Source organism: Patiria miniata, unplaced genomic scaffold (assembly GCF_015706575.1).
Source record: "Patiria miniata isolate m_02_andy unplaced genomic scaffold, ASM1570657v1 HiC_scaffold_23, whole genome shotgun sequence".
Lineage (NCBI taxonomy): Eukaryota > Metazoa > Echinodermata > Asteroidea > Valvatida > Asterinidae > Patiria > Patiria miniata.
The window spans coordinates 1,446,539-1,460,227 of NW_024037062.1; the positions used below are offsets into that span (position 1 = coordinate 1,446,539).

The window sequence follows — 13,689 nt, forward strand, 5'->3', positions numbered from 1 at the left end:
ATCAGAAAACTTGACTCGAGGAAGGCTAATAAGACTCGAGTCCCAAAAATGAAAGCAAAACATTACGAAAAGTATTTGCAATGACTTACGGTGCAAAAGGTATGTTCACGTCACTTTGCGAAAACAGTACGGTACAGCAGCCGCTTGTCATGTACAAACATACAATGTGTCACAGACTCCCACCTCATGGTTCTAGAACGCACAAAATACTATCCAGGAACCAGATTTTAAACACATTTTCCGATTCATTGTTTCATCATTGGCTTTGGGCGATTTCTTATAAAGCTCTTGGATTCGAACGCCAGCTAGATGTAGGCCTATGCCCTCCTTTCATAAATTTTGGAATATAGTGTTCAAATATTCGTGACTCGAATTGACTTGAGTTTAATATTTGACTCGATTCAACTTTCTTGACGTAATGACTCGACTCAACTCGACTCGAGTCACTTCTTTAAAATGGCTCGACTCAACTCGAGTCACTTCTTTAAAATGACTCGACTCGACTCGAGTCACAAAAATCAGTGACTCGTTACAACTCTGTTCTGAGTTTTCAGATGCAACCCAATGCACAAGAAAAAATTGCCAACACCTACAGCCTTGCTCTTCTTTCACTATGGTTCACCAAAGAACTTAGCAAAAACCGGGTTGTTTCCCAAATTCTAGCTAGTTGGTCTATCCCCATCTGTTTGTCTGTTGTCCTGTCTTGTTTCTGTAGGTGTTTCCTATGGAGCGTGCATTTTGCAGTACGGTTGTCCTCGATCTGCGTAGAAGGCTTGGCCTTCTAAAGGAACTCCGCATGACTGGAGAAAAAAAAAGCAACAAGATCTTTGTTAGAGGGAGGTTTCTCTAGAGTTGACATGCCAAAATTGGTTGTGAACTAATACACAAATATAACATGTTTTGTGGGTGGATAGTTGCAACTAGCTCCCTGAGGTATTGGAAGTTAACAAACTAGTTCCCGAGGCAAAGCTGAGGGAGCTAATTTGTCAACGTCCAATACCTTGGGGGAAGTTGACAAATTTCGCCTCGGGAACTACTTTGTCAACTTCAAATACTAAGGGGAGGTAATACTGACGAACCACCTGGAGTAAACCATGTAATATTTGCTTCACTATAGCTCAAACATATTCACCATCATTCGAGTTATGTAACAGTTTTTTTGGCAGAACATTTCTGTGCGTGTGACGCCATCGTTTGGTGTACCTTGGGCGATGCTCACACATGCACATTACTACCTGTTCAATAGTTCCACCATTGCTTAGTCAAGCGCATTCGTAGTACACTATTACATGAGCAACCCATGTGATAGTCAGATGTGCGTGCGCATTTAACCTGCGTGTGCATCCTCGCGTGTCTGCTTGGTAAATAGCGAAACTATAGCAGCCAGCCTTGATCAATGGGTGCGTGCGCATTCCTTCACTAACCCATGGCCGTGAGGAAAACGTAAACGACGCTGACCAGCTAATCAAAGCGTACTGCGCACTTATTTCGAAGACTGCACGCCCTATTTACGCTCACGCCTCACCTACTGCGTGGCATGTCACGTGCGATTTTTTTTTTTTTCCAAAACTGCACGTTGCCTGTACGATGGATTCTGGATGCCTCATATTTTTGCCCCAAAAAGCGTTATCTTGTTATAAAGAGACGACAGATTTACGTACGTTGAATAGATCCTTGCTAAACAACGCAGTGCGAAATCTCATGTTTGAAAGGATTGACTCTACACACACAAACCTTTCAAAATGTTAAGCACTGCGTCACGTTTTAAATACATTGACTGTGTCCCAAATAGTGGGACATCTAAATTACACAATTCCAGGGGTTAAGATCGCACAAGGCATGATGCGAACCAAGATGGCGCAGTACGATCGTATCCATGGAAACGAGGTTGTATAGCAGCTCACACATGATGGTGAATGGACCAGTGAGAATTTGGCTCTTGCTCATGAATATGTATGAGGTATATTAAAGGGAAAATACAACATTTGCAAACATCAAAAAATAAAACTACCAAATCATTTTGAAATACCTTGCTGGACTATTAGTGAATGACAGTGTAAAGCATCCTGTAAAATCATGGCACCTGGTATACTGTCATTTTCAAGAAAAGTGGTATTTTTGTATCAATTTCCAACACTGGTCGGCCGACCAGCGTTGAAAAAAACTGGGTTTTTTTCAAATACTGGCCCCAATTGACCATCGCACTTGTTTGCAATCGATTACACACCTATGAACGGGTACAAGCCAGCTAGACTGGTTCCCTGACCTTACGATTCCCCAATGTATGCAAACTGCTCTGTTTCTTCTTATATGGAGTCAGGGAACCAGACTACAGGAAGACGATTGTTTTTCTTGGTTTTTATAGCATTTTCGAACCCAAACCCTCAAAACAGTCAGTGTAACTATATTTGATATATATTTCCAACCCCCCAATTCCATCCATTTCTGAAAATTACAGCAAAAGCAAATGATGTATATTCCCTTTAACATGTATGTTATGAGGAGACTTACCGGATTGGAGCAGGTAAAGCAGTTGGAATGCCACTGCTTATTCAGCGCCTCCACCCAGGCATCACCGGGCTCAACTGGGTAGTTACAGGCGGCACAGCGAACAGAGAACAGTTTCTGATAGTCTGTAACAGGAAGAAACAAAGGAGAAAAATCAACGCAACAAGTGTTAGCTAGATGTGGGTAGTTACAGGAGGATATAAAACAGTGCCTGATGGACCTTATGCACGAGGGAGCCATTTTGGTCATGTTCCCAGGAGTATTTTATAAGTTGTGAACTGTTAAATGGGATGGTGCCAGACTATTTATGCATTCTAGCCTCACTTTCAATTTTTTTTTTAAATTGTAGCTTTAAACATTATCAGAGCAGACTGGTATCGATTTGTAATTTACATGTACTTGATGTAATTGCTTTCATTTCTCTTCGCAAGTTTCAAAAATGAAGATTTTGCCTCAATTTAAATTTAATATGGCCGACAGTTTAATACGGCTTGGATGAGAGGACGGGGTGGGGACAAGAGTGTGAGCCACATTTGTCTTGAATAGAACTGCCTGAGAACGGCTTGGACTGGATGAGGACATGGCACACACGGATTATGGTCTGGGATCCTAGCCACGCTTCAATACATTGGTCGTGACCATCGTATCACACACGGGGCAAGAGAACGGGGCTAGAGAACCGCACTGCGTGACAGGGGCTTAAAGGTTTAATAATGTTTAGAATTGAGACTTGTTTATTGTGGAGTGCTTTGGCCTTGTGGTTAAGGGTACTGGATTCGTGGTCTGTGGGTAAAGCTGCAGGTTGTGGGTTCGAGTCCTGGCGGGGTCATGGTGCGTGTGCCCTTGGGCAAGGCACTTTGTCACTCATTGCTTCTCTCCACCCAGGAGTAAATGGGTACCTGTGAGGGCAGAGATGGTTAATGTGATTGAATTAGCTTCCTTGCGCCTAACAGGCAGCATCGAGCTGTATACTCCCCAGGGAGCTGAGATGGTATTTGGAATGTTCCATGTGCCCAATGAGCAGGGTAATAATGATGTAGCGCCTTGAGCACCAGTCCTGGTGGATACGTGCGTTTTATAAATATCCACTATTATTATTATTATTATATACCTCTCTTGCAGTATGGTTTGCCCTCGCTGATATGGAAGGAAGTCCCAGTGATAGGGTCTTTGCAATGATGACAGACAAAGCAATCAGAATGGTACTGGCTACCCATGGCCTGGACGCAGCCCTGTAGAGTCAGCAGAAAGAATAGTATCAAAAATATATCATGGTTAGAGGAGTAGATAGCCGATATTATACAACGCGTGAATAAATCCCCGTCATCTGATTGGTAAGTCGTTGATCACATGTCATTGATATTATTCTTTCCAACCCCCGGCACGGCCACACCGCAAAAAAAGAAGCTTCATTCAACGGTGAGTAGAACTTCCATTGCACGGTCACACTATTGGTGGCTCTGACCTCTCAGATGACGAGGATTATGTCAGGTGTTGTATAAACAAATAATACATGTTTATGAGTGCAATGGAAAGAATAATTTACTTTCGATGACAGATGGAGTGTTCCATTCCACTCGTCAAATGGAACATTCCATCTGTCACCTCATGAAATTATTCTTACCATTGCACTCATAAACAGTCATAATCTTTGTACTACCTCTCCTCAAAATAGGAAGTTGACGAACTAGTTCCAGAAATTCATTGTCACCTAATGTCACTGCGAGTTTCTCCACTTACTGCTGACCCAAACATGCAAATCTTTGACATCTTATATTGACGTACTTCATTACAAGAAATTTTTCTGCATTTCCAATGTCGGTCCATACCAGCTGTAATCAAGTCATACTAGTCAGGTTGGTGTAGGGAGTCAGCTTGGCGTAGCGGTACTTTCCTCGCCTTCCACCGCTGTGACCCGGGTTCGATTCCTACCTTGGCCACATATGGATTGGGTTTTCAGTCCCCGCCTGATACTGTGGGTTTCCCCCAGAAAATTCTTCCGTGGTTTTCCTCAGCGTCGGAAATCCCGTGTGTGCGTGAGAACTAGTGTGAGAATAACCCGAAACGCATTATTCTCACGCTCAATGCGTGATAGTTGGCAGGCCTGAGTAAAAACCAGCCTTTAGGCCAAAAAAAAAAAGTCTCCGGTTTCTGGTATGCGCGCGCGTCGCCGTAGCCATGCGCGTCGGCAAAATGAAAAAGTTTTTTTTTCAATGAAAGATGATGTCTCAAAACCGCCAAACTCACTGGTTTGACTGGAATTCTGCTGCTGCGCAATTTCAACGTGTTTTTAGATGGGGTTATGATCGAGAATAAGCTTTATGTGGCCTCTCTGGACTCCCATATATTTGCACTAAGTTTAGTCGGTCACCATTTGCAGTCATCAGCCGACATTTGAAGCAAAAAAGTCGGGTAAAAAAAAAAAAAAAAGCCGCGTCGCCGCACCGCTTTTTGGACAAGCTCCATACCAGAAACCGGAGACTTTTTTTTTTTGGCCTTACTTCTAGACGTGGCTCAGAGTGTCTCCTTACCCCTTGGGAGATAGGCCTGTTGCAGATGGCACAATTGGGTGCGTACAGGCTGTTGAAGTCCCTCTCGCAGTACACCTTACCGTTCTGCTCCACGAAGCCCTGGGTGGAGAGGTTCTGATGGCAGTGAGCACAGACGAAGTGCTCAGGGTGCCAATTACGGCCCACGGCAGACACGAACGGACCTCTGAACGGAACAAAAATAGCGACACAGCTATTAAAATCATCAAAGTAAGTGCCAATTCTGAGAAACTAGTGAGGTTTTTCCATCCGGGATATATCCATTGTACATGTACATGTAGCTATTTGTAACCTTTATTAACCATTCCGTTGTTTTACATTGAGTGTGTGTACGCATACACTTGGTCATCAGAACCAAGCAGCAATCCAAAATTGCAGTCTCCGATAAAAGCCTCATATATAGGGTGGCCCAAAAAATGTGTAAACTTTTTCAGATAGAGGTTTCTTGGAATTCGGGAGACACGTTAATATTGTTTCAAGACTTTTTCAGATAGAGGTTTCTTGGAACTCGGGAGACACGTTGATATTGTTTCAAGATATTTCTAAACTACAGTATCTTAGTGGTATATGGTGAAAATGGCGCTGAAAATAAAGCCTAAATTAAGAAATGACAATGTTTGCAGAAAAATGGTAAAAACCAGTTTATCCACACGCAAGTCTATGAAATATGGTCAACACAATAGCACTGCTCTGACAATAACTGCAACAATTGTAACTAGGTCTACTTGACTGCCATAGACGCAGGCAAACTAGTTTTTTTAAACATGCTTCTGCAAAAGGCCGCCATTTCTTAACTTGAGCTATATTTTCAACGCTGCTTTCACCATATTCGACCAAGATCTTGTAGTTTAGGAATATCTTAAAACAATTTCAACATGTCTCTTCAATTTTGAGAAATCGGCGTCTAAAAAAGTGTAAACTTTTTGGGGGGACCACCTTGTATGTGACTAATCTGCTTGGAAGCACAGACAAATGATACATACATGTTCAGCAATTCATCCCCTTCTAATCTTATCATACATGAGTAAATAACTTTTTTGAAAAAGAGGGGGAAATTGGAAAATTTCCTATGCATTTCTCACCGACGCGTAGCATACATGCAATATTCATGCTGTGCACACACGTGTAGTGGATAGCAAGTTGCGCATGACGTCACAGGACCACACAAACTGCCATGACCTATCTGGCGTGCTAACGAAACCTCTCTACTGGGAGCTACTTCCATTGAACAATGCCACAGCTATTGGCGATCTGGGATTTCAAAGGCACATCGATGCTACACATCCTAAAAAGTCATCCTTCGCACACACTTGGCGACAAGTTACAAACAGTCCCGGATTATCCAAAGTAGGCACCGTGCCTAGGGCCTCCGCAAAATTTGAGGGCCTACGAAAGATTTGAGGACCTACATAAATTGAGGGCCTACGAAAATACCACTGTGTGCCAATCGGCTTTTAGAGCTACCAGTTTGGCCTGGCTTGCTAATAGTACAGCTTAGCATCAACATGAAATTTGTGCCGGTGGCTAGGGCGGAGTAGGGCCTACGGAACACTGGGGCTTAGGGCCTACGGAACACTGGGGCCTAGGGCCTACGGAACAATAATCCGGCACTGGTTACAAAAATTGTCTGATAAAGTGATCTGTGAAAAGACCGAAGCTCAATTTTCTTGGGCTGAGCGAACTCACCTGATCATGCTGTCACAACCGTCGCACATCGGGGTGCGTCCCGCTGCCCCCGCGCCCCCTGCTGATGCCGCTGGGGCAGGGGGGTGTTGCTGGTACGCTGGCTTACTCATGGGGGCCGGGCGAGGGGAGGATTTGGCATAGGCTGGGGCGGGTGGGGGACCTGGAGTTGGGTTGAGAACAAGTATGAGAGAATGCCAGAATGAGACCGTGTGAAATATTAGATACACCATTTAGGGCATGTTATCGCTATACAAACCTTGAGGCCTCCTTTAATGGCAACAGTTAAGTGCTAGCTATTGTTCAGATAAGCATTCATCGGGCATTGCTGTGTACGATAGTATGCACCATGCTTTTACTATTGGATGTAAACTGATAGCCTGCATTTATTGGACTATAAACCAGTAAAGGAAAATGAATGTATCAATCCACACTACACAGCTGAGCATTGTGGTCATGTATACCGACTTTCAGCAAACTGCACATGTTTGTTTTGGCTGTTGGTTGCTAGTCAGCAAGCCGTCACTGGTGACACTAGGTCTACGTTTATTTATTGTATCAATTTTACGTGGTTGTCAGAGTTGTGGACAGGTCCATCACAAGTCAATCACAATTTAATCACAAGACCATCATAAGTCAATCACAAGTCAATCACAAGTCTATCACAAGTCAATCACAAGACCATCATAAGTCAATCACAAGTCAATCACAAGTCAATCACAAGTCAATCACAAGTCAATCACAGGTCAATCACAAGTCAAATCACCAGTCAATTATAGGTCAATCACAAGCCAAACACAAGTCAATCACAAATCAATCACAAGTCAATCACTACTCAATCACAAGTCAATCATAGGTCAATCACAAGTCAATCACAAGTCAATCACAAGTCAATCCCAAGTCAATCACAAGCCAATCACAAGTCAATCACTACTCAATCACAAGTCAATCACAAGTCAATCACAAGTCAATCACAAGTCAATCACTAGTCAATCACAAGTCAATCACAAGTCAATCACAAGTCAATCACAAGTCCATCAAATAAAGCATGAACCAGTCTTAATGCCACCTGAAAAACTGGCAGGCTGCCAACAAAAAAGCTCATGAACGCTTGCATGGGCACAGCCCTGATATGAAATTCCACCGGTTGCAGGTTCTACGCCTGGTTCAGTCTGTCAAACTTCACAATTAGGTTCAATAAAAGGACAAACCTCAGCACTAATAAATTTAGATAAAAGTGTCAGACAGTTGTTTTTTTTCGGCAGGAAATGACGCACGTTTCTTGATGATTTACTCCTTCAACGAGCGCTTCTCAACTGTGGCAGGATTAGATAGGGATTATATGGAAACAAATGGCGCGTCCTAGCCTTACCCTTAGTGGATGTTCAGGTTCATACCTAGCATATACTGATTGGAAGATATTAAGGACAAAAGGATTGAACTGGTACCCAAGTACGTACATGTACAAATGGTCAAAACAGTCTCCTGATGACGAACAGAGCATACTGTTCGAAACATCGAGTTCAACCAACTGGTTCTTCTCAGAACCACACAACTCGCTAAGAGATATCTTTCATTCGCATGATGTTACCGCAAACCTCCCATTCATTGATCATGTCCTCCACGCAAACCTTAAAGAGGTTGTGGAATGCTCGAAGACATTTCCGTCATTTTTCGGGTATATGTAGTCTAAGGTGTGATGAAATAAAAATGACTATTGTGTCTGTCATGAAATGAGTACAAAAGGTACTTTTGAGAGCTGTTTTTCAGGTCCTGTTTTGACCCGAACGTGCAATTTGTGTAAAAGTCGTCGTTGGGGGCAGCAAACAAAACATAGTAAATCATGACGTAACAAACAGGACGCGTTTATACAGTGTGCTACATCGGAGTCCTGTTAATAACATCACCTACTTACAAAACCTGGCACTTACAAACCGAGATTATTTAAGACATGGTTATAGCCCCCTCCTCATTTCACATATTTTTTTTAATAAACATAATTAACCTAATGACCCAACCGCACATCAAACGTTAATAATTAACTACAAGTTCCCTATATCCTGTCCAAGCTGGTCTCCAGAGGACTGTGAGGCTAGCCTACCTGGAGCTCTTGGTACTTGGCTGCTCATTGGGCGGGCTACCGGGTTGCTACGGGCCTGGCTGGCGATCTGACTTGGAGCCTGTTTGCTGTAAATGAGGCCAATGGGAACCGGGGAATAGGAAGGAACGAAGAAGCTCAATTAGTATTGTCTTGAATGAAAAAAACATATTGTCATATAGTGTAGTTGATGAACTATCCACTGACAAATATAAAGTGAAAAACAATAATTAAAAATTTGCTACATGTGTAAAAATATATACACAGAATATTTTTAAAAAGTCCATAAACTTGTTGAATTGACAAAGTCAATGTTAATATTCTGTGAATGAAACTCTTATATTAATGTTGGAAGCAAAAATCGATGGACAATATTACACAGAACTGGAGTTTTGACCAAAAAATAAGACATAAAGAAAATCTTTCAACAAAGCCATATCTTGCACAAGAACACTGGCATGATAAAACAAAATAATCTAAAAACAAAAACCTGGTAATAAAGACGTTGTAAAGACCCCAAACAAAATTGAGATGTCAACAAAGAAGCATTTTTACATCTGCTGCCTGATTTCACAAAGCGAAAGAAATTTTGGACCAAGAACATAAAATATAAAATAGTCCAAGTATTGCTTTGCCGTAAATGTAGTAATGTGGATTGGTCATGTGACTTGCGTCCTGTGACGTGTATTTGTCATGTCAGGTATAATGTTGCTGTAAATGTTAATAGTCATGTTACTTGCGTCATGTGACCTGTATTTGTCATGTCATGGTTCTGTAGCTGAAAAATTAAAAGTTCTTGAAAAAATGGTACCAAAATGAACAGCTCATAATTAATTTGATAACTATTAATGTGACATGACGTGGACAGATGTTTGATCTAAAAACAAAAGACATGTAAACTATAGTATACCACTGCTTTACAATGGGACACTTAAACAACAGAATGCATGTAGCAAAAATAAAAGACAAATATTTTTTTTTACCTTCCAGATTAAGCTTGAATACTGATGTATTTTTTTAAAGCAGAAATTAATTCCCTTGTCCAAAAATGAAAGCTAACAAACAAGAAAAACTACTGTCGATCAAGTCTTGAGGCGAATATAGAGTCTTAGAAGGGGCAAGTCGTTTTGTCCTTCGTTGAGCAAATTTGTTTAGACTGATGACTAAACATGTGGCCAGGTGATTGAGTTAAGTCTTTATGCTTAACTGAAAAATCATGCAAAATACGCATTGGCACTTTTTTGACACCTACATGTAATCTAATTTTGCTGAGTATACAGTGTTTATAAAAATACGTCGGTGAAGGGCAAAATCAAATATTGAATTTACATCACCCGACGCAAATTCCATCTTGTGAATAATTTGGTTGCGGTACCCACTGCTATTTCTGATTCGAACCAGCTAGCCGACCACGGCAAGCTCAGTGGTCGAGTGGTAAGAAGTCTGCACTAGTAAGCAGGAGGTTGTGGGTTCGAGTCCCACCCGAGTGATTTTTTTCTCACAATCACTCGGAACTACATTGAGTATACACAAGGGTGGATCCAGAACACACATTTTTTTGTTTGAGGGGGACCAAAACAAAATTTTGTTCCAGGAAAAGTTGATTCAAAAATTTACAGCATGGGGTTCGGGGCCCGCTTAAGGGCCCCGGAAAATTGTTGGGATTCTGGACGCTCTGTTGTGCGATCTGAGTCAATTTTTGACCACTTGAACCATTTTTTTTTGGGGGGGGGGCAAAAGATAGTGGTGTATGTATAATTGGCTGTCTTTTTTGCGACGTCACTTAAAAAAAAAAATGGGTGGCCAATGGCTCCCATTGGCCATCCCCCCCCCCCCACCCTGGATCCGCCGTTTAGTATACAGTGTTTATAAAAAATACGTCAGTGAAGGGCAACACCGGATATTGAATTCTATCTCATGAATGTTTTGTTTTTTATTTATTTATTTTAGCCATTTAGCCTGCTTATGATTGGCAGTAATTTCTTGTCCAAAGGCGGGGAGAAAATAAAACAAAAATAAAAAGCCATTTTTGGCTGCATGCTGAAAAACGTCTTGCCAGCCTTTGTTGCAGAAACTCAAACTGCTTGTAAAAAACTAGGTTTGATAACATCGCTATGACAAAACTACTGCTACTGACACAAATATAGCAAAAACAAAACTACTAGGACTGGAACTATTTCAACATAACTAATTAACGATTAAGTTGACTGAGACAATTGTGTTAATGATTCAATTACCCAGCCATATTACTAGGAAGGAACATCACTTTGACACCGTCATCTGGAGCACTGGAGAAGAGAAGTCGGTGAGTGAGAAACAAACAAACAAACGCTCAAAAATATTGAAATACAGAGAAATTAGGTCATTCAAATCCATGGCAACCTTGGAAATGAAACATGAGGCGGGCGGGGCTCAGGGAGAGCGGGGAGGGGCAGGGTGGGGCGGGGGGGGGGGGCTTCTGAAGAAAAATGAAGTCTGAATTTTTCCTGCAGAACAAGAATTATATAAGAATTTCTATTTTTACTAAAGCTCATTGATACCGATAGGCAAGTTTCATTTAATTCTCATTATATTCCCTGTATCAATCAAAGTTATGAGGTTGGTTTAAATTTGGTAAGCAAGATTTGAGGCTTTGCATGGTGGAGATACTAATGGCTGAAGAGTTTGCAGAAACACCATGTGCGAATAATTTCTCAACCTAAGATAATGGTTCTGAAAAGAACCAGAGGTATAAAGTCGACGTTCCAGTCAGTATGCTCTGACCTTCTCCAGAAGAGTGCTTAAACTCTTTCTTAGAGTTGAGGCACTCTCCGTAAGACAGTCAGAGCATACTGACCGGAACGTCGAGCTTACACCTCTGGTTCTTTTCAGAACCATTCTCTTACATGTAGGTTGAAAAAATTATCCCACATGGTGTTTCCGCAAGCTTTTCATTCTTTAAATTTGGTGTCAAATGCTTTTGTGCAACTGCTTATATCTAAAAGATAAGTTTGTTGCTCATAGCTTTTGTTCATAACTTGCCATCGATGAAACATGCAAGCAAAGAATAAATATTGACCAAATTTTACTCTTCATGATGAGCTACATAATACATATTTTTTGGAATTCTTGGCTATATGGAAGCTTCGCAGGATGAATTTTAAATGACTTTTTCTTGTGTTTCTCCTCGTCTACATTCTTCTTACAAATGGGTGATGGCCAATTCGAGCAATGCTTTAAAAACTTTAAGGAGATATATCAAGTTGCATTTTGGCTATATAGAGTCACTTCAGAAGGGGAAAAGGAAATTATAGAGGGATGAAACTCAGGAAAGGAGATGGAAAAGTCACTGCCAATAGGGTTCAAACATTCCAGTGATTGTAGATTGTTCAATTGTACTTTTTTTCTGTTTTTTCCTTTACCTTTCGATTTTCAGCCTATAGTCTCAAATGAAATGATGCACAAAATGGAAATTTTGTGGGAAAATTTCCTATTTCAATAAAAATTTGTGTGAACACTAATGGCAAAGACAGCAAAATGAATACAGAATTTACACTGAAGTCAAAATTTTAATTAAAACCACGGAAAGAAAATCAGTTTGATTATAACATTTGAAGAGCTGAATCAAACTATCATTCCAAAAAGTGGAAAGTGTTAGTGGTTCATTAAAATGCTGTGGTTAGACTAAATAAACAAAGAAAATTATTTGCCAAATGGGCCTAGAACAGCAAGCTGTTGAACATACAGTTATATAGTTAGTTTACTTATTACATTTTTGCTCTGTTGTTTGATGCAATATAACAATACGGGTGAGTCCAAAAAAAAAGAAATCCAAATGTCAGGACAATTGTTTTAGTGAATTCTGCATGTAGCACTTTCAAAATCTAGGATATGAAAGCCCAATTCATAAGCCTTCTTTTAGTACAAGAATCATTCAAATCACTCATGTACTTTTCAAGTTACAGAGTTTTAAACACAACCACCGTTTTAAGGTTCTGTCCACGGATCACACAAAAGGTGTGTTCTTTCAGCGAAACAAAAACAATTCACACACATCCTTATGTGATTTGTTTTCGTTTTGCTGAGAGAACAACTGATCTTTTTGGTGATTCGTGGACAGAACCTTAAAATGGTGGTTGTGTTTAAAACTCCGTAACTTGAAAAGTACATCAGTGATTTGAATGATTCTTGTACTGAACGAAAGCTTATAAATCGGGCTTTCATATCCTAGATTTTAAAAGTGCTACATGCAGAACTTCACTAAAACAATGGTCCCAACATTTGGGTTTCGTTGTTTTTGACTCACCCTGTATTTACAAAGGTTCAGGCAATCATCAGAACAAGGCATGGTGTAGCTTGCTAACAATAATCTTAAATGGGTTAAATAGTTGTGGATTAGTAAACTGTACAGGCAGTTCAGACAGATATATAAATTAATACAAAACATAGCTTGGATCAGAAATACATGTTGATGAAGCAAGATTTGTTTAACCCAACAAAACCCTTCATACCCCATAGAAATTCTGTGAAGAAGCATACTGATTCCAAGATAACCCCTAAAAGCAAAGCATGACACCCATTCATGTACAGAATCCTTCAAAATCCAACAAAAGAATTGGAACTTGTTGGATTACAAAAAAAAACCATCAAAATGGGCTATTCAACAAAACTTAACAAGGGGTAGGAAAAATCTTACAAAATCCTACAAAATCCAATAGCTTCAGCAAAATGTCTCATCTGTTGACTGCTCTCATCCATAAAAGCCAACAGCACATTTCAGTCAAGATTGATGGCAACAGAGGCCAAGTTCGCGCAAGGACTATAGTTGACCAATGGTTAACCATAGTTCGACTAACGCTTGCCTGAACTCTG

At 40.7% G+C, this 13,689-nt stretch overlaps 1 protein-coding gene across 3 annotated transcripts in view; it reads right to left on the reverse strand.

Moving 5' to 3' along the window:
* LOC119731133 (PDZ and LIM domain protein 5-like) overlaps positions 1-13,689 on the reverse strand; it is a 62,279-nt gene continuing 48,590 nt past the window's right edge. For 2 of the 3 annotated variants that reach the window (XM_038204155.1, XM_038204154.1), the window contains 7 exons: positions 11,076-11,126; positions 8,842-8,927; positions 6,744-6,903; positions 5,040-5,223; positions 3,620-3,740; positions 2,512-2,633; positions 1-800 (listed from right to left, as the gene is read on the reverse strand). In XM_038204155.1, the coding sequence (XP_038060083.1) occupies positions 723-800; positions 2,512-2,633; positions 3,620-3,740; positions 5,040-5,223; positions 6,744-6,903; positions 8,842-8,927; positions 11,076-11,126 (802 nt within the window). In that variant the 3' untranslated portion in view covers positions 1-722. The remainder of the gene's footprint in view (positions 801-2,511; positions 2,634-3,619; positions 3,741-5,039; positions 5,224-6,743; positions 6,904-8,841; positions 8,928-11,075; positions 11,127-13,689) is intronic. The other variant, XM_038204156.1, reaches the window with a different exon arrangement.